Source organism: Calidris pugnax, unplaced genomic scaffold (genome assembly GCF_001431845.1).
Source record: "Calidris pugnax isolate Ruff unplaced genomic scaffold, ASM143184v1 scaffold187, whole genome shotgun sequence".
Lineage (NCBI taxonomy): Eukaryota > Metazoa > Chordata > Aves > Charadriiformes > Scolopacidae > Calidris > Calidris pugnax.
This window is the reverse complement of record NW_015090969.1, coordinates 1,850,749-1,876,264: the sequence shown is the minus strand read 5'-3', so window position 1 is coordinate 1,876,264 and position 25,516 is coordinate 1,850,749. Positions and strand designations below refer to the sequence as shown.

At 56.3% G+C, this 25,516-nt stretch overlaps 1 protein-coding gene across 1 annotated transcript in view; it reads right to left on the bottom strand.

Annotated features, from left to right (window-relative positions):
• ADAMTS7 (ADAM metallopeptidase with thrombospondin type 1 motif 7) overlaps window positions 1–25,454 on the bottom strand; it is a 45,428-nt gene extending 19,974 nt beyond the window's left edge. The window contains exons 1-16 of the mRNA XM_014952687.1: window positions 25,373–25,454; window positions 24,490–24,833; window positions 23,300–23,471; window positions 20,255–20,451; window positions 19,496–19,579; window positions 18,726–18,850; window positions 15,579–15,728; window positions 14,729–14,872; window positions 10,748–10,892; window positions 10,195–10,287; window positions 9,421–9,566; window positions 6,916–7,085; window positions 6,546–6,679; window positions 4,544–4,664; window positions 3,597–3,841; window positions 1,978–2,119 (exon numbers count right to left, since the gene is read on the bottom strand). Coding sequence (XP_014808173.1) covers window positions 1,978–2,119; window positions 3,597–3,841; window positions 4,544–4,664; window positions 6,546–6,679; window positions 6,916–7,085; window positions 9,421–9,566; window positions 10,195–10,287; window positions 10,748–10,892; window positions 14,729–14,872; window positions 15,579–15,728; window positions 18,726–18,850; window positions 19,496–19,579; window positions 20,255–20,451; window positions 23,300–23,471; window positions 24,490–24,833; window positions 25,373–25,454 — 2,494 coding nt within the window. The remainder of the gene's footprint in view (window positions 1–1,977; window positions 2,120–3,596; window positions 3,842–4,543; window positions 4,665–6,545; window positions 6,680–6,915; window positions 7,086–9,420; window positions 9,567–10,194; window positions 10,288–10,747; window positions 10,893–14,728; window positions 14,873–15,578; window positions 15,729–18,725; window positions 18,851–19,495; window positions 19,580–20,254; window positions 20,452–23,299; window positions 23,472–24,489; window positions 24,834–25,372) is intronic.
• Window positions 25,455–25,516: the final 62 nt, after the last annotated feature.

Below are 25,516 nucleotides of genomic sequence, written 5' to 3'. Positions count from 1 at the left end.
GGCAAGGGACTGGCTTGAGACAAACATCGAACCAAACCACCGAGCATCCTCCACCAGCGGGCACAAGGGACTGGCTTGAGACAAACATCAAACCAAACCACCAAGCATCCTCCACCAGCGGGTGAGAGAAGGCCCTAAGGTAAGTTTGAGCCACCAAAAAACAGGGGAAAGAAAACAAAACTACCACCAAAACTGGAAGGTGAGAGCCCACTTCTGCTGAGGTACCGATGCCCTCATGAAACCCAACAGCACCTGTGTTTCCAGTGTGGGAAAAGCAGAGCTGGACACCTGGAATCAATCTGACACCTCTATGATGAGACCTACGGAGCTCAACTGGGCTGGAAATGACCCTGGGACAGGGACACCTGGGACTGGATAGATGGATGGATGGAAGGGAGCAACACTGGTCCAGTCAGGTGTGAAATGCCTCTGGAGCTGAGGTGCAGGATACACCACGTCTGAAGCTGCCAAGGAGGAGCACAGGATGGTGAACCCTGGAGATGCTGCAGCCCATGGGGGGAGCACCATCCAGAGCCTAGGATGGTGAACCCTGGAGATGCTGCAGCCCGTGGGGGCAGCACCATCCAGAGCCACATCCAGCCGTCGGAGCATGTGTGTGCATGTACATACACACACACACGGAGGCTTTCAGGAAGCTGTGTCCGAAGGGAACACAACTGACAGCAGCCCAGCTCTTTTTTGGCAGCTGCAGCTGATGGATAAATGACCCGCCGAAGCCCCCTGCCCCCGTCTGCAGCGCTCACGGGACATTTTTCTGGATGACCTCATCCCCCACACGCTGCCTCGCTGCCCGCTTTTGTCCTCCTTTTTGCAACACGTACTTGACCCATGACTTGGGAGCGCTGGAAGTACTAACCCTGCCATCAGCTGAGACTGACAGGAGCCTGCTGGAGCTGCTGAGCCGTGCTCTGGCTCGAGTGCTCGGGAGCTCATGGGGATGGTGGGAATGGGGTCCTGGGGCTGGTCCCCACAGAAAAGGCTCAGCCCGAGCTCTCCCAAACCCACCTCTCAGCTCCCACCATCATCCAGCCCAGGGAGAGGGGCTCAGCCCTCCTCCGGCTGCTCGCCTGGGGCTGGACAGGGTGAGCATCCTCACCCGCCTCCTGCCCAATTCGCTCCCCTTTCTCTTCTATTCTGGAAGTCAAGTGCTCAAACCTTGCAAAACAAGCTGGTTTTGAACAAAAGCAAGTGCCCTCAGCTCCCGTCCTCCTCAACACTGCAGGGTCCACGCAAACCCACGCTGCAGAGCTCTGAGCAAAAGTGTCTGTAAAACACCCCCCAGCTCCTGCGGCAGCACCAGCCCTCCTGCTCCCGCAGGGATCCCCGGCCAGCTCCCAGAACAGGCAGGAAACATCTCCCGGCACTTTGTGCTGCCTAGAAAACATGACTGTCCTCGAGTTCCCTTCCTTTCAGTGGCAGCCGCTCTCGAGGAAGCGCTGGCTGGTCCCAGCCTCCCCCCTCGCAGTGTTCCCCTCCATGGGCTGCCCCAAAGGCTGCCCCAGGACCCCCAGCTGGTGGCACAAAGGGGCAGGAGGGCAAGTGTCTGACACCATGGGATCCCAGGGCTCTGCCCCACAGCACCCTCCCGTGTGCTCTCCATAAAACCCTGGAAACCATCTCCCCACAGAGAGGCCCAGCCAGGCGGGAACCGGCCCTTTGAAACTCCCTGGATTTCCCTAAAGCTCTTTTGTCTCCGTCACCCTGACGCCCCGCACAGTAACAGGACACCCAGCCAGGGGCAAAGCACTGATAAAGCACGGGGTCCATCGGGCGAGCACGGTGGGGGCACCGTGGAGTGCTGACCTCAGCAGATGTCACTTTACCCCCCTCCAAGATCTCCTGAAACCAAAGACCCAGGAATTTCTCAGTTATCCCCGCGGCCCGGGGATGCTCTGCCCGCTCTGCTGCCCCACTGCCTGTGGCCGAGCCCCGGGGTGCCCCGGGAGCCCCCCTCACCGGTGCCGCAGGTGGCGGTGCAGGTGGTCCAGGAGCCGAAGCGCCAGAGGAACTCTGCCTGCTGGATCTCGTTCTCGCTGTCGGCCGGGCGCTGGATGGTGTACTGGTACCGCACGCCCGGGTTGGTCTCCTGGAACAGCAGCTGTGGGGACACACGGGTGGTCAGGGAGGTGACAGCAGAGCAGCCGGGGCTGGCTCTTCCACTCTCTTCAGGAGACAACAACCTGCCCAGCATGGCCAGAAAGGTGCCATTCTCCATCCAGCTCCGCGCCAGGGCTGCGTTACCTGTACCCCAGCAGCAAATCCTTTTGGAAACGGGGTTAGCAAATAGCCACAGTAGTGTAGGGGCAGAGGAGCTGCCCCTGCTCAGAGCACTGGGCTTGTGGAAATGTCAGGTAATGATAAAAAATAACACTGAGAGCATAAGAACCACCAGGAATTTGTTTTCACATCTCCCCTGATGAAGAGCCTGGAAGGATTCCCCTGTTAATCCCACCCAGTCCCACTGCCAAATGCAGCCCCATCCGAGGACCTTCTCAAGGTTCAGCAGAGTAAAGGGCCAGATGTCCTCTTCCCTGTCCCTGTCCCCAGTAGGAGCTGGGGAGGAGGTTTTACAGGGGCCACCACCAGCCCCAGCCCAGCCCGGGCTCTGCAGCCCATGGGGCAGGAACAACCCTCCCGCTGGTCAGGAGGACGCTGAGCCACCTCTGCCTCTCCCCATCCCTCCCGAGCCCTCAGCGAGGGCTGTTACAGTGAAGGAGGCTCTGACCATCCTTTGGGACGGCAGCAGAAGGAAGGGAAGGGGGCAGCAGCCAGAGCCCAGCCCCGCAAAGGAGGAATCGAATCTCCTCTCCTCTGCGTGTCCCAGAGAGCTGTGACCGCTCCAGCAGCCTCCCCGGGCAAGCACCGCAGCACTTCTTGGCTCAAGGTGCTGGCTGGTCCCCATTTGCACCTCCAACCTGCCACTGACCTGTCCTGGGCACCACCCCGGCGTGACCCCCCCTCTCCTGCAGCGGACGAAGGGGCTGGGGGCCAACAGGAGGGAGCCGCTGGCAACAACCACCAGTGATGGCTGATGGTGACACGCTCCTGAAGGGACGTCATTAATTGCTCCCCGCTTGGAAGGGGCTCCCACTGCTCTGACAGGCAAGAGACAGCTCCCGTGGTTGACACACACCCTGCCCAAAGCACCTCCTGCACCGGCGCTGGGCAATGGCCGGGAGCTGACCTGTGTTTTCCTGAGCCCAAGTGCTCCCACGACTGCCAGAGCTTTGTTGTTCTTGGAGCTTTGGCCGGAGCAGGGGCATCTTTCCAAAACCTCTTCATGACTATTGAAACATTCTTGTCAAAAGGTTTGTAATTAGGTTACGAATCCCAGAAAGTGATTTGCAGGAGCTGGGGGTGCCAGCACTCCCATCAGCACAGCCCTTGGCGCAGGCGAGCCCAGCGCCCCGCTCACAGTGTGAATTCAAGAAAGGGCTTCCCATAAGTTTGTGGCAGCCATGGGGCAGCCATGGGGCAGCCATGCAACCCGCCTGGGAAGGCAGGAGATCGGATGTCTCTGCCCCCTCCATCCTCCCCATCACACACCCCAGCCGCCAGCAGATCCCGGACCATACCTGGATCCACACGGGCTCCACGGTGGGCCCCGGGGAGGTGAGGTTCTCCCAGTTCCCCGTCCTCTTGTAGGTGAAGGTGGTCCCCGCCACCCTGTAGTCCCCATTCCACTGGATGGTCCAGCCCCCATTCAGGAAATACTTCTCCGGGTCCTCGCTCCGCAGCGCCAGAAAATTCCCAGCTTCTGCCACTTCTTCAATGCGGATCTCCCGTGCTCCCACAGGGATGATCCCAATATCAACGTAACCTGGGGATGGAACCGAGCATTGGTCTTGGTGGAGTCTAAGATGGGGCAGAGACGACCCATGCCCTCGGGTGGGTGCCAGTGTCCCTCGGGTGCCAGCATCGTGCCCATCCTTACAGCTCTGGAAGGCACCAGCGGGCACCAAACCCCACCTCGCGCTGAGCCCATCGCTGAGCAAGACGCTTCCCGTGTGGGTGCTGGCAAAGCGTTTACCACACTTCCAACGTATCCCTGTCAACCCACAAAGTCCCCTTAACCCTCTCCAGACTGGCTCCAGCACACACAGATTGGTTTTCAGGCTTTTAGACGCAAAAAGCAGCAAGGGGATGCTTGTCTTATGAGGAGTAAGCAGTGGACGGCAAAGCCACGTGTCCCCATGCTGTCCCTCGGGTCTTATCCCACCCAAATCAACAAGTCGTGATTAAAAACCACACTGCAAATGAGCGTGGAGTGGACCCTCACAGAATCCCATGGGGATGGAAGGGACCTCTGGAGACCATCCAGTCCAACCCCCGGCCAGAGCAGGTCCCACAGGAATGTGTCCAGGTGGGGTTTGAATGTCTCCAGAGAAGGAGACTCCACCACCTCCCTGGGCAGCCTATTCCAGGGCTCTGACAGCCTCACACGGAAGAAGTTCCTCCTCATGTTGAGATGGAACATCTTCTATTCAAGTTTGTGCCCATTTCCTCTTGTCCTGGCCCTTACCCAGCCCCTCGCTGTCCTCGAAGGTCTTCTTGACGGTGTGGCAGGTGGAGCCGTCCCCGTGGCAGACGCCGCACCGGTCCTCCACCGCGTTGGAGTCGATCTCGTAGTCGCAGCCCACGTTCTGCAAGGCAGCCCCATCAGCCCCTGCCCGCCCCGGCCTCGCACCACGCCAGCGGCCACCGGCGCGGCAGGAACGAGGGAGAGACGCGACGGTCCTAAACGGTGGGAAATAAGGAACATGGATGGGAGAATGGGGCGAGCTGGAGTCGTTCTGCAGGATGGGCTCGTACAGACACCTTGGCTGCCATACGGGTTTCTCTAACACATCCTTGTGGTCCTGCCGTCCTGCTCGTACGCGGTGAGGAGCACAACCCACACCTCATTTTCACCTTTTCCAACCCGAATCCCTGGGCAGCAGAGCCTGCTGGCACACGTTATGGGCTGGGAAAGCCCCTTGGTCCTCGGCCCTGCTAGTCCTGTTCCAAAAACACTTCCTGAAAACTTTTTATGTTGTGCTGAAGCTCTCCCCACCTCGTGCCAAAGCGCTCAACCTGCGCAGAGCGAGAGACTCCCTGTGATTTTTGCACCCTAAAAACCACAGCCAAGACCCCAGAGGGACCTGCTGGGTCCTTTGCCTGGAGCCTTTGCTGCCCGAGGAGGTGCCCAGGGGCTGCTGGCACACACGTACTGCAGAAACAGCACTGGTTTAGCTTCTGCCACAGCCCATCGTGGGCCAGGTTTAACTCTGGTGTCACAGGCTCAGCGGTGATGGGGATTCAGAGTGCAGTGAGCTCTGGGTGAAGGTGCTGTCACCCGCTGGATTGCACCATCCTACACACCAAGTGAAAGCCATGACCCCTGCGCTCCCCCTCCAGCCTCTGCACCGGCACATCACGGCTTCTGCAGTAACTTACAGCCCGTTCCAGGAGGAAACAGGACCTTCTCAAAGCCTCCAGTCACCGCTGGGCCCCTGCCCACAGCACGGCCAGGGAGAGGGGGAAGTTTCCACGAATGGTTTTGATATAAGAGGCTGCAAGGAAACTCGTTGGCTGATTATTTTCCCTATTTCCTGCTGCTCTTTGTGCCGTCCAAAGTGTCTTTTTTTTTTTTTTCCTTCCAAAAAACTGTGTTTTTCCAAAAAGCCTTTCAGAGTATCTTTATCTAACACTAGGGCAGGTGACACAGGGCCACCGGCTTTGCTGCAGCGTGGCTTCTGTAGGTCCCATGGTAGGAATCTGCCCTGCAGACCATGGCAGCTCCGACTCCCACCCATCTCCTGATTTCACCCATCTCACGAAACCCAATGCCACGTGTGTGTTTATTCCTAAACATGGGGCTCGCTGCCCGAGGGAAAGGGAAGGTGTGACTGAAGGGGCTGTCTCGCTGCCAGCGAAGGCCCCGGGGGGACGCAGGGCACAGCTCAGCAAAGCCTCCCCAGTCACACCAGCATCTCCCAGACGACTCCCAGCACCCACCCTGCCATCTCCACCAGATCCCCGTGCCTCCTGCACTGGGAAATGCCCTCCCGGGCCAGCAGCCAGAGCGACGCTGCCACACATCACAGCTCTTCTGGGGAGAGCTTCCAAGAAATTAAAATAGCAACCCAAAAGGAAGAGTGAATCCCAGCGCTGGGAGATGCTGCCAAACCGGGGAGGCACCTCCATCACAGCAGGTCAGACCCATGGCTGCCAGCTCCAGGCTGGGCATCCTCTCTACGCTCCCTTTCACATCCCAGGATTATTTTCAACTGAAACTCTTCTTTCTTTTTTTTTCCCCTGGGTTTGTGCTCTATTTCCCTGAAGCAGAAGCCAAATTACAGCCGTCCCACATGGAAAAAAGGAAAGGTTTCTGAGCGGTGAGTGACAAAACGAGCAACCTCAGCCTGTTGGTGTGTGCGGGAGGGGGGACAGGGCTCACCTAAGGGATGGGGGACGGTGCCCACCTGCATTTCCCCGAGCACAGGTTGGGGTTCCTTGGGCTCCCTCCCCGGTGCAGGACCCACCTTGCAGATGCCGTTGATGCACACGTCGCGGCTGGTGTTCATCTCGTAGCACGGCGTCCCGTCGATGACGGCGTCCCGCAGCTTCTCTGCGAAGTACTCGTCCTCCGGCCGGCAGTGCAGCTCGCAGGGGTTAACTGGGGGACCCAACAGGCAGAAACTAAACCCCAGCAGCTGGGGGCCACCGAACCACCTCCCAAAACACAAATTAACCCTGTGAGCCCAGCCATAACTTCAAATATGGCACGAACACGCTGCAAGGCAAATCTTACAGATGCGAACAGCAAGATCAAGCTGTCGGCAAGACGGGGTTTCGGGGTTTCTGTTGGGGCTGGGGGCAGAGACCTGGCAGTGGGCTTTGCCCTCGACTCACTGTTGTTGGGCACTGGCGTCCACTTGTAGAGCTTCCCTTTGTAGAGCATGGGGTTGAACTGGCTGCACTGGACCTGGCGGAAGGAGGGCTTGTCGGGGGGACACGGCCTGATGTTGCAAATCCGGAACCGCTTCCGCTCCCCCAGGCAGTACCTGCCCCCGTACTTTGGCCTGTTTGTGGGAGGAAAAGGCAAAAATCAGAGAATCATGGAAGGGTTTGGGTCCAAAGGAACCTTAAAGATCACCCAGGCCAACCCCCCTGCCAGGGACATCTTCCTGGTCCTCGTCAGGAGCATCCACAGCTTCTCTGGGCAACCTGGGCCAGTGTCTCACCATCCTCATTGTAAAAAACCTCTTCCATGTATCTAACCTAAATCTCCCCTCTTTCAGTTTAAACCCGTTACCCTCTGCCCTATCAGATAAAGGCAGACCACACACAAGGGGAAACTCCCTTTCCATTCCCAGCTAAGGGAGGGTGAGTTTGTACCTGCTGCTAAGGTTTCATCTCCTGAAGTTGGGTCAATCCTGAGTCCACCTGGAGCCAATGGGGAGCTCTCCCAGTTACAACCCACACATCCCTCTCCCACAGTGTCCGTGGAAGGCAGCTGGCTGTGAACCCAACATCCACCCCAGAAACAGCCCCACTCCACAGAGCAAGCTTTTGAAACATGTGGAAACCATGGCTCACGTCCTTCTTCTCCAAGTCCCTCCTGGACCAGCTCCCTGCTGCTGCTGCGGCTGCCGGGCTGTGCTACGGGACCATGCAGGGTGAGACATGGACCAAAGGCAGCATCTGCTGAGTGGTGGCTCTCAAGCCAGGTTAGCTACATCTCAGATCTTGTCCCTCTTAACAGTCTCTCCTTAATGTTTGAAATATGGCCAATTTTATAGGTCTGGTGTACCATGCTATACAAGCAGTTGTTAAAGCCAGGTGTCACCAGCAGTGTTCATGTCCAAAGCCCTCCCAGCTCCTGCACCTGCAGCTGGGTACCCTTCCCCGGGGGTAAAACATCTCCCTCATCATCCCGGGTACCGTGGCCGAGAGATGCCAGTGCTCCCACGAGCCAGGTCAGGCAGGAGGAGCTGCTGACTCTGATCCTCTACTGCCCAAGGGAAAGGCAAAGCTGCCGTTGGACTTTTTAAAGCAAGAGGGACTCTAAAAGCAACAATAGTTTTTTCTCAGATGCCAACAGACCCTCAAAATATTGCCACCATCTCCTGACGCTTGCCTCTGCCTTTGGGCACAGCACTCGCCATGGCCCGTGTCCTTACAACCTCATGAAAATTACTTTTCCCCTGATGATTTAAGTCTGGGCACACTTTGTGGACGAGAATAAAGTTAATTATTATTTTTGGGTTGTGTTTACATACCCTGCCCTGAGGAAATGCCTGCGGGAGGAGGACTGCCCAGCGCTCACATTTGTTCACTCCAGCCAAAAGGCAAAGCTGAAGATTTACCTACAGCGGCCAAAGCAAACAGCTGCCCAGGGAAATTCTCCTGCTTTTCCAGCCCTCGCTCTCCTGCCTGCCCACAGCTGTGTTTGAGACACGCCATAAACTACAACTGCACTTCTGCCACACAGCTCGTGTCACACACAAACCCAGCTCTTGACCCGGGCCCCAGATTACGCAGCACTTCTTCAAACAGCTCAATAGCACGTGCGGAAAAAAACGTGCCCGAGGAAGAAGCTGGGCAGAGAGCACATCTGGGCTCATCAGAGACCCTGCTCCTGAGCTTCCAGAGCTCCTCACGCCAACTGAAAAGCAGCGGCCACCAGTAAATTGCTCACAAAGCCCTTTTCCCTCCCAGACCCCGGGCGCTCTGACACCTGGGCAAACTGGGGATTCTGGCTGCATCCAATGCAGCAGCGATCTGGTGACAGAGGGGACACGTTGGGAGCAGATGGGTCAGCCCAGAAATCATGGATGGACAAGGCTGCTCCTCCAGCAGTTCCTGGCCTCTTCCAGGTGGGAGCCAGTGCTGGCTGCGGCACTGGCAGGCTGGGGGAGGCAGCCTCCGGCCAGGCACAGATCAGAAATTGTTCATGAAAAGCGACAGGGGGATAAACAGCAGCAGGATTTTTCAAAGTGACTCCGAATCAGGCTCAAAGAACATCTAATTTTTCTTTTCTGTCATGAAAGGACACTGGATGTGTTTTCCAACTACAGGTATAGAGCTTTTGCTGTTTGAGTCCTACTGCATCCACTCTCTGCCCGCACGGAATGGAACAACTCATTCCTGGAGGGTGACGGAGCAAACCCTTCCCCTCCAGAGGCACTCACTGCCCAGAGAAATGAATAATGACCCATGAAATGAATCCCCGGAGTGTTTCAGTAGCACAGTGATCACACCGATGACTGTGTGACGGGCACAGCTTGGCCATGCAACGCAGACAGGGGCAGGACCACGGTGGCCAGATGATGGTCCAGGGCTTTATGGAGCAGAGGACTCCTCTCCTCTAAATGGGGTCTGGGGGAGCTCTGGGACAGGGGAGGGCTCACTTACGTGGGGCTGCTGCACTGCCTCTCGGCGCTCTGCACGCCCGCGCCGCAGCTGCGAGAGCAGGATGCCCAGGAGCTCCAGGAGCTCCAGCCGCCGGTGATCGCCTCGGGACGGTAGCCCACGGGCACGCACTCGCCATTGAAGCACCACTGCAAAGGGAGAGGCCACAAGAAGAGAAAAACAAAGTTTAAGGATGCAATAATTGATGTTGAGTCAGAGAGCCCAGCCGACGGGAGCACTGAAGCCCAGTACCCGTGTTGTCCCGTGAAAATCCATGCTTTGCTCACACGGAGGTGAGCTGGGCGCTGTCAGAGCATCTCCACGCAATGGGAAACTCGGAGATGTTGGGCTGTTTGAGGATTTGTCCCAGGCAACATACCCAACCCTCCCCGGGAGCCCTCAGCAAGAGGGTCCACAGCTGGGTCCCAGCCCAGAGGGAAGGTCAGCAAGGCATCGCCACGGACACAGAGGTTTCATGGGGATCATCTCCGGTACCTGGGACCAAAAACCAAGCAAGGGGGGATGTCCGTCCACAGGTATTTTTATAACTCTGTAATAGTCTTATGCGACCTTGAGCAGGAAAACCCTGTTCTGGTACGTCACCCATGCAAGGGTGACCAGAGCTGGCTGCTGACAGATGGTGGCCCCTCGGGATTGCCAGCCCCTCCATGCCCCAGAGCAGGGAGAGGAATTCTCTGGGGAATTCCCCTGAGCAGGACGAGGAGCCTCAGCAGCCATGGTGGGCACTGCTCCCCGTTACCACCTTCTCCCCATTACCTTGTTCTCCCCGCAGGCCGTGCCATCGACAGCAGCATCCAGCTTGGAGTGGCAGGTGTTCCCCACCGTGCACCACAGCGTGTTGCAGACGCTCTGCAGAAAGCACAGGACATGGTTACGGCACCGGCCAAACCCACCGGCACACGTTTAACTCCCAGGGAGAGGATCACCCCGTGCAAAGCCCCCCACCCCGCAGAGAGCCCTTCAGAGCCACATGAGCCCCTGGTAGAGTCATAGAATCGTCTGGGTTGGAAAGGACCTTTCAGACCATGGAGTCCAACCACCAACCCAGCACTGCCAAACCCACCCCTGACCCGTGTCCCTCAGCACCACGTCTGCCCATCTTAGAAACATCTCCAGGGATGGGGACTCCACCACTGCCCTGGGCAGCCTCTGCCAAGGCTTCACAACCCTTTCAGTGAAGAAATTTGTCCTAATGCCCATCTTAAACCTCCCCTGGGGCAACTTGAGGCCATTTCCTCTTGTCCCATGGCCTGTTCCTCGGGAGAAGAGACCAACCCCCCAGCTCATGTCGGGGAGGACCCTGGCTTACATCCATGTCATCACAGAAGGTGGAGTAGGGGCCGTACTGCAGCCGGCACTGGTGGCCCACGTCGTAGAGGACACCCGGGGGCACCAAGGGGTAGTCCAGCACTTCCCGGGCAGGGGGGTCATCCAGGCACAGCCCCCAGCCCCGGCTGAAAGAGAGAGGTCAGAGTGGCATCACCCCCAGCCCAGCACAGCTGTACAGATGCTAACGGGGACACCGGTACAGATGCTAACAGAGACACCCATACAGGTGCTAACGGAGGAACCGAACAGCTCATTAACATCCCACCACCAGGAGAAGCAGTCAGCATTTCCAGCTGAGAGGACCCTGGCTCTCCAACCCACCCTGGAGCTGCTCCAGCACGTGACTGGGCACACATGGGTACCTGCTTTTCCTGCAGCCGGCACTGGTGGCCCACGTCGTAGAGGACACCCGGGGGCACCAAGGGGTAGTCCAGCACTTCCCGGGCAGGGGGGTCATCCAGGCACAGCCCCCAGCCCCGGCTGAAAGAGAGAGGTCAGAGTGGCATCACCCCCAGCCCAGCACAGCTGTACAGATGCTAACGGGGACACCGGTACAGATGCTAACAGAGACACCCATACAGGTGCTAACGGAGGAACCGAACAGCTCATTAACATCCCACCACCAGGAGAAGCAGTCAGCATTTCCAGCTGAGAGGACCCTGGCTCTCCAACCCACCCTGGAGCTGCTCCAGCACATGGCTGGGCACACACGGGTACCTGCTTTTTGGGGTGGGTGTTTTTTGGGGTGCCCGCTCCCAGAGCGATCACCCCGCTGCCCCCGGGCATGGCGGTGATGGGGAAGGCGAAGGGGCAAAGGCAGCAGTGGCTTTTCTGTGCAGCTGCGGGGCCAGTCCCTTGCTCACTCCCCCTTTCCCCCCTGAGATGCCTCTGTCCCCCCACTGGAAAGCCAGAAACGTCATTTTCCCTGGGAATAATCCCCCTGGATTTTCACTTTGTGACCAGGTCACGGGCTCAGCCCTCAGCCCGGACCCCGCTTTCGCTGCTCGAGGTGAAGGGTTTCATTGAACAAACATTTCCCTGCTGAGCAGCAGACGTTGTCCCCGCGCCCCGGCACCACGCTGACCCCACGGAGAGCACAGCCCTCGTGTCAGTGCCCCCCTAATAGAGATGGAGCAGGTTGTCAGCAGCAAAACACACTCGCCCTTGTATTTCCTGCTGCAAACTGTGCTCAAACTGCACCGGACAGGACGTTTTTAGAAGAAGCCATGGAAGTGAGCCCTGCAGGCTGGCCGTGGCAGGCAGCCAGGCTGTGGGAGCCACGGGGGACACTGCTGGCCACCCCTGCCCACTCTCGCTGCCGTCGGTCACAAACACACCAGAAACTGTCCCCAGTTTAGCTCCCAGTGTTGATTTGAACAAACTTGTTTCCAGCGAAGGCAAAGTGTCCAGCGAGGGTTTCTCAGCCGATTAGATTACTCTGGCTCCTTCTGATGGGGAACAGGTCTAAATTAACTTGAAACAAGTTTAACCCAATCCTTTTGAACCCAAAGCAGCAACACAGAAACCAGGGCCAGCAGCCGGGGGGGAGCTCCTGCTTTGGGGTGCTGGCAGTGCCATGGGGTGATGCCCGGCAGAACCAGCACCCCCTCCTCCCTTTCCCATCCCACCCCGGTGAGGTCCACCCCAGACGCCTGCAAACAGCTCACTTGGCTGGAGACAGCCCCTTAAAATACCACGTACATATATTTTTCTGTCCTGGGGTGGAGGGTGATTTAGATTTGCTGTCAGCTTTCCAGTGTGCTGTGTTCAAAATCTATTTCTTCATTAAATATTTTACAATCGTCCTACTGGTCTCTTCAATTGGCCAAAACATATTATCGAGCCAGCAAAAAATTGGCACGAGTTTCCCTCTGGCTTTGCAGGGATATGCAATAAACCCCACGCTGCAGTAAAAATGCACAGGGGTCTGCGCTGCGTCTGCCTCTCTCAGTCTGTTCGTTAACGAGCCGGATGATGGAGTAGATGGGATGGTGATTAAATCCCCATCTGTGAGCAGGCTGGGAGGATCTGCAGATACATTTGAGAGCGGGATTAAAATTCCAAAAGCACTCGGAGAACTGGAGGAAGGGTCCAAAAAGCCAGGAAGGAATTCAATAAAAACAAAGGCAAGGATTGGAGCTCGGGAGGAATCAGCTGCTCAGAGAGGGGATGTGGCAGCCCCAGCAGAGGAGCGATGGAGCAGGCAGGGCTGGAGAAGATCAGCCATTCCCAGGCTCTGGAAAAGGTGGGGATGGGCTGGATGGAGCCCACGGGAGGATGATGGCTGAAGACCCCCAGCGTGGTGCAGAGAGGCCAAAGAATTGGTTGTCTGATCTAGAGAAAAGGCTGAAGGGAGATGAAACAACCTGCAGTGGAGTCAAGGCTGCTGCTGAGATGGAGAGAGGCTGCTCCCCACCATCGTGGTGCAGACAGGGCATCCAGGAGACACCCACCCCTGTTTCACAAGGGTATTCCCCCAGCCAGGCCGGGAAAGAGCTCACGTCGTGGTGAGGGGTGGAGAGCGAAGAGCCTTACAGCATCCTCCAGCTCCTCCCAGGGTTAGGAGGAAAAATCACAGACCACCAAAAAGGGCTGGTTTGGGTCTGGAGTGGGGAGCAGCAGAGCGGTCCCTCACCCACAGCAGCGTCACCACCCGCCCCCTGAGCAAGGGGTGCTCATTCCCCTGGGGGTCACCACTGTCACAGCAGGGGGGTGACCTCTTCCATCGCCCTGGGGTGGACCCTGACCCACAGCCTCATCAAGAGGGTCCCCCAACCCTGGCTGCACCCCCGGCCTGACCAGCAGCCCTGGGGCCGTGCCACTGTCGAAAATGGGAATAATTTTCAGATGCTTAAACGTTCGGCAGCGTTTGTAAAATAGGAATCTTTTGTAAAATAATAATCAGCATCTGACTGTGCTTTAAAAAAAAAACAAACATGAGGCCTGTTCCAAGCACATCTAGCAACCCCAGGTCAGCAGGGTCCCACTTTCTGGCTTACTCCTTCCCGTTCTCCTGCCAGCATCATATTATAAGGCACTCATGTCTGTGCTGGCAGCGGCTTCTCCCTCGCCCAGGGGACGTCGCAGCCGGGGAAAGTCGCCTGCCAGGCTCTGCTCTGCTCTTGAGGAAGAGCTGCCCCTTCTAGGGGGGGCAGAGAGACCAAAACCCAACCGGAGAAGCCTCCAGCTGCTCCGTTTCTTCCCCGTCACAGCTCGTAGCAGCCCGAGGTCACTACAAGCAGGAAATTCTTCATCCAAAAGTGAAGGTTAAAAGCAGAGGGGCCAAGAACGCTGCGGATACGAGAAAGCTCCATTCCACCAAAAGCCATAAATCAACAGTAATTCACCCTGTGAGGGGGCCAAGCCCACACGTTCCGGGCTGGGATTTAGGAATGGGAGCTCAGCCCCAGGCAGCCCCCCCGGCACGAAACTGTGGGTCCCTCGCCCAGCTCCCCCCAGCCCCAGCTCTTGCCGCTGCTCTCGCTGTTTTCCTGCAGCAAGGAAGGAACATGTTTCTCCAGTGCAGAAACATGTTTCTCCAGTGCAAGACACTGGCTGACAAACCTAAGTCTCCGGGCTGTGTTCCTAGGAACTTAATAACAACAGGCTGAAAAATCAGCCACGGGGTGCTAAAAATAAACAAATACATGGAAGAATTTGGCTCGGTCTCATTTCCTCACGTGATGCCTCCTGCCTAGAGGCAAACATCATCTCCTCCTTGTGCAGCCCCGAAGAAAACTGCACAGAGCCTCCGAGAAAAAACCCCTCTGGCTTTAGCTGTTCAAGCCACAACCCCTGTGCCACCACCCCAACGCTTGCGCTGCTTTTGTGTTGGAACCCCCATCCTTTGCAGCAGGGACCGAGGCAGCCGAGCATCCCCACTGGCCCTGGGGCTGATTGCCAAGCCCCCAGCCACCCCCAGCACCCCCCCAGCGAGGAGGAAGAGGAAGGGAGGACTTACTCAAGGAAGCGTGTGATGTACTCCCGGCTGCAGCGGGACCAGGTGAGTGGGGACGTGTCATACAGGAGCTGTGGAGACATGATGAAAGGTCTTTTCCCAACTGGCTCACAGTCATTGCTGCTTCCATCATGCTGAATCCCAAAACTGTGTAAGAGCACAGCCCCACAAAGGAGAGGTGAGCCGCACGCCGCCACAACCGCGCAGCCTCGCCGCTCTCCGGCACGACCCCACGCCACGCCGGCCACCGCAACCCGGCCCAGCTCCAGCCATTCACGGGACTGGGGCATCTGGTCATACTAGTCATACCAGGGACACTGCCCCAGACTTCGTCCCATGCTTTTATTTCAGCTTTTTTTACTCAAAACTCAGCCAAGAAATATGCAATGAGACTATCGAACAAGATTAATTTAAACTTACTAGGTACATGGGCTTGCCATATAAAGGTATCTATTATGAACTGTGACGTTCAAGCGGTCTTGCCAAAATTTAATTGAAATTAGGGCAAGCAAAATTCTGCCACTGGTTCTATACACAGACCCTATGTTAAAACTCCCTTCTCCACCCTCTTCTCCGAAACCCTCAGCATCAGCAACACAGGACAGCATACAAATGCCGTTTGTCCAGGTTGCCTTGGGTTATGTGATTTTTCATTGAGCCTGGGGCAACCAAAAACCTATCTCAGAAATTAAACTCCCCGGGTAAGTTCCCCAGGGAGCGGAGGAAGGTTTGCACCAGCGAGGAACCGCTCAGGAACCTTCTCCCAAGTCCCACCCCTGCCTTTTCATCCCCAACTGAGCAGCGCAGAGGACAGAGGAGAGGAAGAGGAGGAGGATGAGGAAGCTGGTGGTACCTGTGTCCAAGCTCATGGGCCACGGTGAAGGCCAGGGGCAGTCCCGTGTCCTCGTTGATGTTGCAGCTCCTGTGGGGCTGGCACATCCCTGCCACGTGGGACAGCCCCAGGGTCTCGCAGGGCCTGTTCATTGCGGCGCAGATGTCCTTCCTGGGGAGGTGGAGAGGACGGACACACGGACACAGAGCAAAGAGGGGCTGTGAAAGCAGCAGGAGCCACCGCGAGGCACGGGACGGAGCGTGGGACACATCCCAGCCCGTGAAGACAGACGGACACTGGCCAAACAGAAGCCAGAATGGAGACATCCAACGTCTTTCCGCAACAGAAAAATTTACGACCTTTCCTGTCCCCTTTACTCTCCCAGTATCCCCGGCTTATTATTAAGCCTGATTAATGGGAACTGCTAGCCAGCCTGGCTACATCCATTCCATTGTATAAATAAAGCTGATGTTGGGGCTAATTAAGCAATTACTACATTGCTTGGGGAAGCACATCCCAGGGGTGCTGTGGTCCAGGGCGGAGGAGCTCCAGCCACCCAGGAAGAACAACTCCATTGAAGTGCATGGCCTTAAGTGCCTTAGTTCTTGCTACAAAGAGAACTTCCTGCAGAAGATAAAACTGTTGTGGGTTGTGAATCATCACACAAGCCACCGCCGCTGCCAAGAGCCAAGCTGCTGCTGCAGCCTGAAACCATCAAACCCAGTTCTGACTGCAAGGTATATAAACTTGGCCAGAGGCACGAATTCCTTCCAGCTTCATGGGAGGTCATGGGCCTCCTCAGAGGCTCCCCTGCCAATCCCAGCATTAGCCTCCAAGGCAAAAAGGAGAGTTAATCCTTGTGTACATCTCCCAGGAGGATCCAGCCATGCTGGGGCTTGGCAACAGGGCCACGGTGAAAACCTGGTTTGGAAACCTCAACTGGGAGCCGACCGGGAGCCCTCTCCGGTTTTAAACCTGAGATTTGAGACCAGTTCCAGCCATTAGGACCAGTTTATCTTTGGATTTCATGTTCCATATCTGATGTGCAGGTGTCCAGCCAGGGCTTAGGCTAGGAGGGAGATTTGAGGAGCTCTCAACGAGATGTTCCCCGGGCTGCCTCTCTGTCCCCCTGCCCGCAGCCAGCAGACCATCTCCAGCACAGAACTGGCACGTGGGGACAATACCTTGTGAGCAGGACTGCGACGTCGTGATGCAGGGGATGGGAATCTCCTTTCACGTTGATGCTCTTCTGCCATTTGCAAAAGCTCCTCAAGGTGTTGTCTGCGTGGTGGGAGATTTTCAGATCCTCCTGCCAACACAACGAAAAGGCTGCTGTCATATTGCTGCCAGATCTGCCTGGGATTTTTGGATGCAGGAGGGAGGGGACTGATCTCAGACAGATGAGAGTGAAATCAGGAGCAACTGCCATCCAGATGGAATTGCTCCATATTTATAGGTTGTAGGCTGGGTGGGAATACAATCCTTTTCTGCTTTCTTTTCATCTGTGATTCAACTGAAACATTACATTATCTGACACCGGGGGCTAAGAAACACTGTGGGAAAAGATCCCATCCTGGCTGATGGGGAAGGACGGAGCTGGGGAGCCCATTGGAGTGGCGTCAGGCTCCCCGAGAGCCACTGCTGCAGCTGGGAGCACAACCAGCCGGAGACCCCCTCCCTCTGCTACCTGTGGCCACACCGAGTTATCCTAAATTATTATAAGAACGAGACCCTGCAACTCCTCTGGCCGTGGTGTCCCCTTGACTTCACCAGGGCTGCAGCCCACGCAGAAGACCAGGCAGGCAGGCACGGGCATCTGCATTTATCTTACACAAACCCACCCAGGCCATGGAAACAGTGCCAAAGAGAGATTCTGAGCTTTCAAGGCCAGCTCGCCGTGCGTCCCAGCCCCGCTGCCAGGAGGGGAGGCTGAGTCACCCTGTTTGCTTTTTACCTCTTCGTCTTCCAGCAGGATGAGCCGCACAATGGCGATGTTGATGGGGTTCCCGATGCTGGCGTGGTGGAACAGACCCGCCACCTGCAGCAGGCAAACACCAAAGAAATAAAGCCCGAAAGAAAAAAAGACAGACCTTGCCTCACGACACCGCTGCCGGTAAGGACATCTGCAGGGGAACAGGAGCTCCAAGGGAAGCTACTGAAGGTTGCTGACACCATCTCGGGGAATTCCCCAAAATGAAAGACAAGACCAGATGCAGACCTGGAGACTAAGGCATTCGGAGTGCCAGGATATCCCTTTAAAACTGATACAATCTGTGCTGCACTTTGAAACTCAACCAGAAACGCCCAGGGGAACCCCTCTGCTTTCACTCCCTAACAGATGTGTTTAACATCTCAAAGGAAGCCTGGGCTCTCTGGGTGCCCTCACCAGCCCCCAGAAACCCAGGGTGGGCAGCACCCACCACCCCCCTTCCCTGGAGCATCCCTGCCCTCGGGGTGCCTCCCTGGGAGGCCACATTTCCCATCCCACAGTGGGAAGGAGAAAAGAACATCCCTTGAATACCAACCCATCCTCCCACAGCCAACAGAGCACTGAGCAATGCAGAAAAGCCAATGCACGGGCGGGAAGAGCCCGTCTGGTGAGAGGTTTGCTGAGGTCCCACCAGGGATGAGTCCTGGTGAGCCCCGTGGTCTGAAGACGGCCTCGCAGCCCCAGGGACCTGGCGGCTCTGCCGCTGAGAGGAGCAGGACTCACCATGTTCATCACGGTCAGCCTTTTTTTTTTTTTGGTAAAACATCTGCAGTATTGGAAACATGTCATCAAGGACTCCTTAATTCAAAGAAATAACCTTTTGGTGTTGAGGATGCAGCCCACACCTAGACCCGTAACCTACAAGTATTTCACTGCGCTGTATCTGGGGCTTGGCAACAGGGCCACGGTGAAAACCTGGTTTGGAAACCTCAACTGGGAGCCGACCGGGAGCCCTCTCCGGTTTTAAACCTGAGATTTGAGACCAGTTCCAGCCATTAGGACCAGTTTATCTTTGGATTTCATGTTCCATATCTGATGTGCAGGTGTCCAGCCAGGGCTTAGGCTAGGAGGGAGATTTGAGGAGCTCTCAACGAGATGTTCCCCGGGCTGCCTCTCTGTCCCCCTGCCCGCAGCCAGCAGACCATCTCCAGCACAGAACTGGCACGTGGGGACAATACCTTGTGAGCAGGACTGCGACGTCGTGATGCAGGGGATGGGAATCTCCTTTCACGTTGATGCTCTTCTGCCATTTGCAAAAGCTCCTCAAGGTGTTGTCTGCGTGGTGGGAGATTTTCAGATCCTCCTGCCAACACAACGAAAAGGCTGCTGTCATATTGCTGCCAGATCTGCCTGGGATTTTTGGATGCAGGAGGGAGGGGACTGATCTCAGACAGATGAGAGTGAAATCAGGAGCAACTGCCATCCAGATGGAATTGCTCCATATTTATAGGTTGTAGGCTGGGTGGGAATACAATCCTTTTCTGCTTTCTTTTCATCTGTGATTCAACTGAAACATTACATTATCTGACACCGGGGGCTAAGAAACACTGTGGGAAAAGATCCCATCCTGGCTGATGGGGAAGGACGGAGCTGGGGAGCCCATTGGAGTGGCGTCAGGCTCCCCGAGAGCCACTGCTGCAGCTGGGAGCACAACCAGCCGGAGACCCCCTCCCTCTGCTACCTGTGGCCACACCGAGTTATCCTAAATTATTATAAGAACGAGACCCTGCAACTCCTCTGGCCGTGGTGTCCCCTTGACTTCACCAGGGCTGCAGCCCACGCAGAAGACCAGGCAGGCAGGCACGGGCATCTGCATTTATCTTACACAAACCCACCCAGGCCATGGAAACAGTGCCAAAGAGAGATTCTGAGCTTTCAAGGCCAGCTCGCCGTGCGTCCCAGCCCCGCTGCCAGGAGGGGAGGCTGAGTCACCCTGTTTGCTTTTTACCTCTTCGTCTTCCAGCAGGATGAGCCGCACAATGGCGATGTTGATGGGGTTCCCGATGCTGGCGTGGTGGAACAGACCCGCCACCTGCAGCAGGCAAACGCCAGAGAAATAAAGCCCGAAAGAAAAAAAGACAGACCTTGCCTCACGACACCGCTGCCGGTAAGGACATCTGCAGGGGAACAGGAGCTCCAAGGGAAGCTACTGAAGGTTGCTGACACCATCTCGGGGAATTCCCCAAAATGAAAGACAAGACCAGATGCAGACCTGGAGACTAAGGCATTCGGAGTGCCAGGATATCCCTTTAAAACTGATACAATCTGTGCTGCACTTTGAAACTCAACCAGAAACGCCCAGGGGAACCCCTCTGCTTTCACTCCCTAACAGATGTGTTTAACATCTCAAAGGAAGCCTGGGCTCTCTGGGTGCCCTCACCAGCCCCCAGAAACCCAGGGTGGGCAGCACCCACCACCCCCCTTCCCTGGAGCATCCCTGCCCTCGGGGTGTCTCCCTGGGAGGCCACATTTCCCATCCCACAGTGGGAAGGAGAAAAGAACATCCCTTGAATACCAACCCATCCTCCCACAGCCAACAGAGCACTGAGCAATGCAGAAAAGCCAATGCACGGGCGGGAAGAGCCCGTCTGGTGAGAGGTTTGCTGAGGTCCCACCAGGGATGAGTCCTGGTGAGCCCCGTGGTCTGAAGACGGCCTCGCAGCCCCAGGGACCTGGCGGCTCTGCCGCTGAGAGGAGCAGGACTCACCATGTTCATCACGGTCAGCACGTACTTCTCGATGTTCTCGCTCCCGTGGTATTCTATCATCTTGGTGTCTGCCACCACCAGCGTTTCCACCCACTTCTCCTTGCTGATGGAGCGCTGCTTTATCCTCCTCTTCCTGTGCTGCTTCTGCTCCCATCTTTCCCGCCGCTTCTCAGACCTCTCCAGGCTTTCCTGAGATTCTGAGGGATCAAAGAGGGGAAAAAAGACTTTTTTTTTTTTTTTTTGGTAAAACATCTGCAGCATTGGAAAAATGTCATCAAGGACTCCTTAATTCAAAGAAATAACCTTTTGGTGTTGAGGATGCAGCCCACACCTAGACCCGTAACCTACAAGTATTTTGCTGTACGTTCCAGAAAATTACTGGGGGTTGAAGACTCTGACCTTGCATAGAACTTTAGCATCATAGAAAAAAAATAAAAAATAAAGCATTTGGGGTCAGACTTTTTTTTTTTTTGGTAAAACATCTGCAGTATTGGAAACATGTCATCAAGGACTCCTTAATTCAAAGAAATAACCTTTTGGTGTTGAGGATGCAGCCCACACCTAGACCCGTAACCTACAAGTATTTCACTGCGCTGTATGTTCCAGAAAATTACTGGGGGTTGAAGACTCTGACCTTGCACAGAACTTTAGCATCATAGGAAAAAAATTAAAAATAAAGCATTTGGGGTAATTTCTTTGACTAGAACAGGGTTTGCAATATTCCACGAGGAACATGGAGCACCCCAGAGCAGAACACTTAGGGTTTGTATCCACGTATGAATTTACAGACAACCCTGCAGAGCAGCTTGGGGTCATTTCTTTGACTAGAACAGGGTTTGCAATATTCCACGAGGAACATGGAGCACCCCAGAGCAGAACACTTAGGGTTTGTATCGAGGTATGAATTTACACACAACCCTGCAGAGCAGCTTCAGCACATACCACTGGGAAGTACCGGTGGCTCAACATTTCCAATTATCACCACAAATCTGCATTTTACAGAGAGAGACAGTTCCCCAACGTGACAAACTCTGCCCCCCCAAAGCTGGACTGATGTCTTGAGCCAAATCCCGAAGTTCATTGGTGTCTGGGGCAAGAGGGAGACGTTGCAGGACCTCACAGACCTCCTTGGCCACGTGGGGACCGAGCCCTGCTCCTTCCCCAGGAGAAACAAGGGGAACATTGAGTGGCCAGAGGGGATGGGAGGCTCGGATGCTCCTCACACACACCAGCCACTGGGAATTCTCATGGGAGACTTTTCCTGTGACGCTGCTCCAGGATCAAGGTCAGGGTCAGCCCCAAGCTGGGCGAAGGCTTTACAAACCTCATCCCACTCAGTGGGAACCGCTTTTATGGCCGGTTTCTAAGGGCTCAGCCTCACTTTGTTAACAATGGACTTTTACATTTTATGGACTACACTGTACTTTAACCGTGAAAGAGTGTTTTATCCCCCAGCCTGAAAAATCCCAAGTATCTGGATAATTTGATGAATTGCTAATACCACTGTGACACTTTAATCGCAATGGCCTCCTTGAAGCTTGTTTCCATTGTGTCCTTTGCTGCTGAGCTTCCAGCCGGGACGTGAAGGTACTGCAGAGGAGATGGGCACGGAGGGCTCCTGGCGTCCCCCCAGGGAAGGTCCACAGGGGATTTTCCCTTCGAGACCCCCCTTAAGCACCCCCTCAACTGTACCCACAGCCCTGGGTACTGACAGAAGCCAGATAACACCTACCAGCCCAATGCCACCTGGCTGCCCGGCGTTTGGCAGAGGAAACCAGGAATACATCAGCACCGAAAGCTCGCAGTAACTAAAATCCGACAGTTTTGGTTTCCTTTCCAGGGCAGACACAGCACATCCACCTTGCCAGCCCGGGCTGCAGCGGAGACCCACGTGTGTTACACACGGGCCATGGCACACCCAGTAAAACTCATTTACAATGAGCAGACTTCAAAGTCTAGGAGGAGCCACTATGATTATTACCACAGATTAAATAATTAATTTAGATTAACAGAAGAATGCCTGCAAATAACCTGATTATAGAAAAAAAAAAACCAAACCAACAAACCAACCCAGTTTCCGAAAGCAGAGAGCTCTAGGAAATAGGCAAAGCCAAGATGCGCTGCCTGGAAGATGCAGCTTCACGGATGGAGACGAGGAGTGAAGAGCCCGTGAGCTGCTGGGGATGCACTGAATTCCTCCTTGCTTGAAACACTGGGCTTGGAAGTTCATCCAACCCATCTGCTCCAGCCAGAGGACAAGGCACTGGGAGGAGCTCTCTGCCCTGCACAGACTCCCGGGGCAGCGACCGGGTTTCACTCCCAAAGCCCAATGCCCCGACAGGTCAGAAACTGGTGTTTGCAAGGAAATGAGAACAAATCCTCTGTCTCCACATCACGGGACGCTGGCAGGACCAGGAGGAAAAAATGAGTGAGCGGCCCAAGGTTTGGGGCACGCATTGAGTCATGTATGTGAGAAACATAAGCAAATACAGAAAAATTGGCAGGAGGAAAAAAAAAAACAACCCACCCTGTGCTCTGCAGGGATTCCAGTGACCTGTGGGCTCCGGTCATTAATGCCACAAACCCACTGCCCGGTGCCGAGCGAGCAAACTCTCCTGAGTAGCCATCTGAGTAATAAAATGGGCTGTGGGAAGGGTTACGTGGGCCACCTGGGGCCACCAGGCTGTCTCAGCCAGCAGCTCCAGCCCGTGGGACACCCACCCATGCCAGATGCCACCCTGCAGCAGGACACCCCACAGCATCCGTCCCCTCCCTGCTGATGGCTGAGTCTCTTGGTCCCAGGGTTTCCTTTCTCTCCAGCCCTACGTGGCAGGAGGTTCCTCCAGCCCAACTCGCAGAACTCCAAACCCAGAGCAACCAGTGTCACCGGTGGGTGCTGGGAGCTCAACACTGGGAAACTAACGAGTCTGCGGAGGCAAGGCAGGGGGCTGAGGCTCGGACCTGCCCCCTTTATCTTTCCACCAGGTGCTTCATATGAACCAGAGGACCCAGCGCGTTGCACATTGGTGAGAGGAAGGACCATACCTTGCACGCCACAGGGTTCCCATGGAGCTGGTGGCCTCCTGCCCAGCTCTGCCCCGTGCTGGGGCACCTGGCGCTTGTATATCCTGTGGGGCTGGGCTGCCCCCTCCTCCCGGGAGCTGGTGGACACCGGTTCGATGAAATAGTCCTCGTTCATCAGCCGAAACACACCTTTCTGGCAGGGGAGAGACAAAGCTGTCACCATGAAGCCACCCGCACCCAGCAGAGACTCACACTGAAGGACCTGGGAACGGGAGAGGGTCTCCAACGTTTTCCAGGAAGATAGAGGTGTTCTCTGAAGAAAGTGGTTTTAGGGGTGTAGCACCTGCCTTCTTTACTCCCATGGAGTTACAGTCTCTCCAAACCCACAGACCCTGGGTGCGAGCACTGCTGGGGACCCCTCCTCTGCCCTGTGCTGGGGATGGAGGGGGTTCTCCTGGGGTCACCCCCCGCCAAAGAGAATCCCCCCACCATACACCCATTGCCTCCAGGGAACCCCAGCACCTCTGCCATCCCACTGCCCCAGCTCGGGGCTCTGCGCATCGTGGGACCTACCGAGGGGTATGGTTCCACCTCTGCAACCCCCCAGGGGCTTTGAACCCCGTGGGGAGCCGGTCCCTGCTCTAGGGGGATGCCAGCGGATGCGGATACAACCCTTGTGTCAGGACCCAGCAGGGCAAACTTGGGACTTTAGGAGAAATGAGTGTATCTGTGACAGTCACTTCGCCATTCAGCAAAACTTACACTCTTACATCTCACTACTGCCCTCGAAAATATCTGCAGTGGAATAAGGCAGGGGAGGTGTTCCCAGAACGTACAGAATATTCACTCCACACGAGCTGCCTTCCCATAAACACATCCCGGCCTCCAACACCTTCTGTCCAGATGTGTTTCTCACAATCCCACGTTTCTGTACTCGAAGGCGGAGGCGATAGGAGAATCGCTCTCTTTGGGAATTTGGACACAAACAAGTAAACACAGTCCCGGAGAGTTCCCAAACCGCTGGAATCCATGGGAAATTTACAGTCAGCTCATCCCTGGCCGCATCAAACCCACGCGAAGAGATCCCGGCCCTGCTGCTGCCAGGGGGAGTTTGGCTACTGCTTTGAGGAGGGGAAAAAAAAAAAAAAGGGGATTTCTCACAGGGCTTCTGCTATTTCCTTATTGACTAAAATAAAAATCTGGGTACTCACCAGGCCATCACAGGTACTGAGCACAGCCAGCCCCCCCGCCGGCGCCCGGCCCCGCACCTCCCCGATCATATGGCAGGAGTTGGAGGCGCGGGGCTGGATCTTGGCGCCGGCGATGCCCCCGAACCGCCGCTCGCTGACGAAGCCGGGCGCCAGGAGGTTGCGGTTGAGGCTGAGGTTGAACCTGAGGGGCTGCCCCCGGTACCGCAGCTCGTAGAAGGCCGGGGACTTGCTCCTGGAGGAAGGCGAGCGCCGGTGGAGCGCGCGGTGGGACAGGTCGTAGGACAGGAACGCCCCGCTCTCGTCAACCTTGACGGGGTGAACGATGTCGCTGCTGGCGTCCGGCTCTGGGGAGACAGGGGTGCCATGGTTAGTTTTGGGGGGCACCCCCTTTCCTCTCCCACCCCTTCGACTGGAGGCTGAACACCCAAGGCAGCCCAGAGGGGCCAGGTACCCAAATACCAGTTGGATCTGGTGACTGGTGTCCAAAAGCATGCCAAAGGCATGGTGGGGAGCGGGGAATGGCAGAACCCCCCCCAGCCGTGGGGTCCCAGGCAGCCCCTCCTGCCCTGGGGGTGGCAGGGGCCGGGATGTGCCCCGGGAGAGGGTCAAGGTCAGGGTCAGGGTGGGGAGGGATGGGGCTGGGACATGCAGGGGCCGCGCAGCCCCGGGGCTCTGCTCCAGCCGGGGCAGCTCCCAGTATCCACACGCACCTTCCCACCTTTTAAATTAATAAAATAAAATTGTAAAAAAACCAACCACCAAGCCAAAGAAAAAAAGCCAACCAAACAAAAAAACCCAACCAACCCAACACACAAAAAGCCCCGAATCTCAGCTTCCAGGCGGGGTTGGGAAGCCGTCTCGGGGCAAAGCACCGCCCGGGCACCGAGCGCCCCGCAGCCTCCCCCGCCGGTGCGCAGCGCCGCGGCGGGACCCGGGGGGGCACCGGGGGTCCCGGCCCCGCGCATCCCGCCGGAGCCGCGGGACGAGCCCCGCAGCGGCCGGAGGGGGGTGGGAGGGGGACACCGAG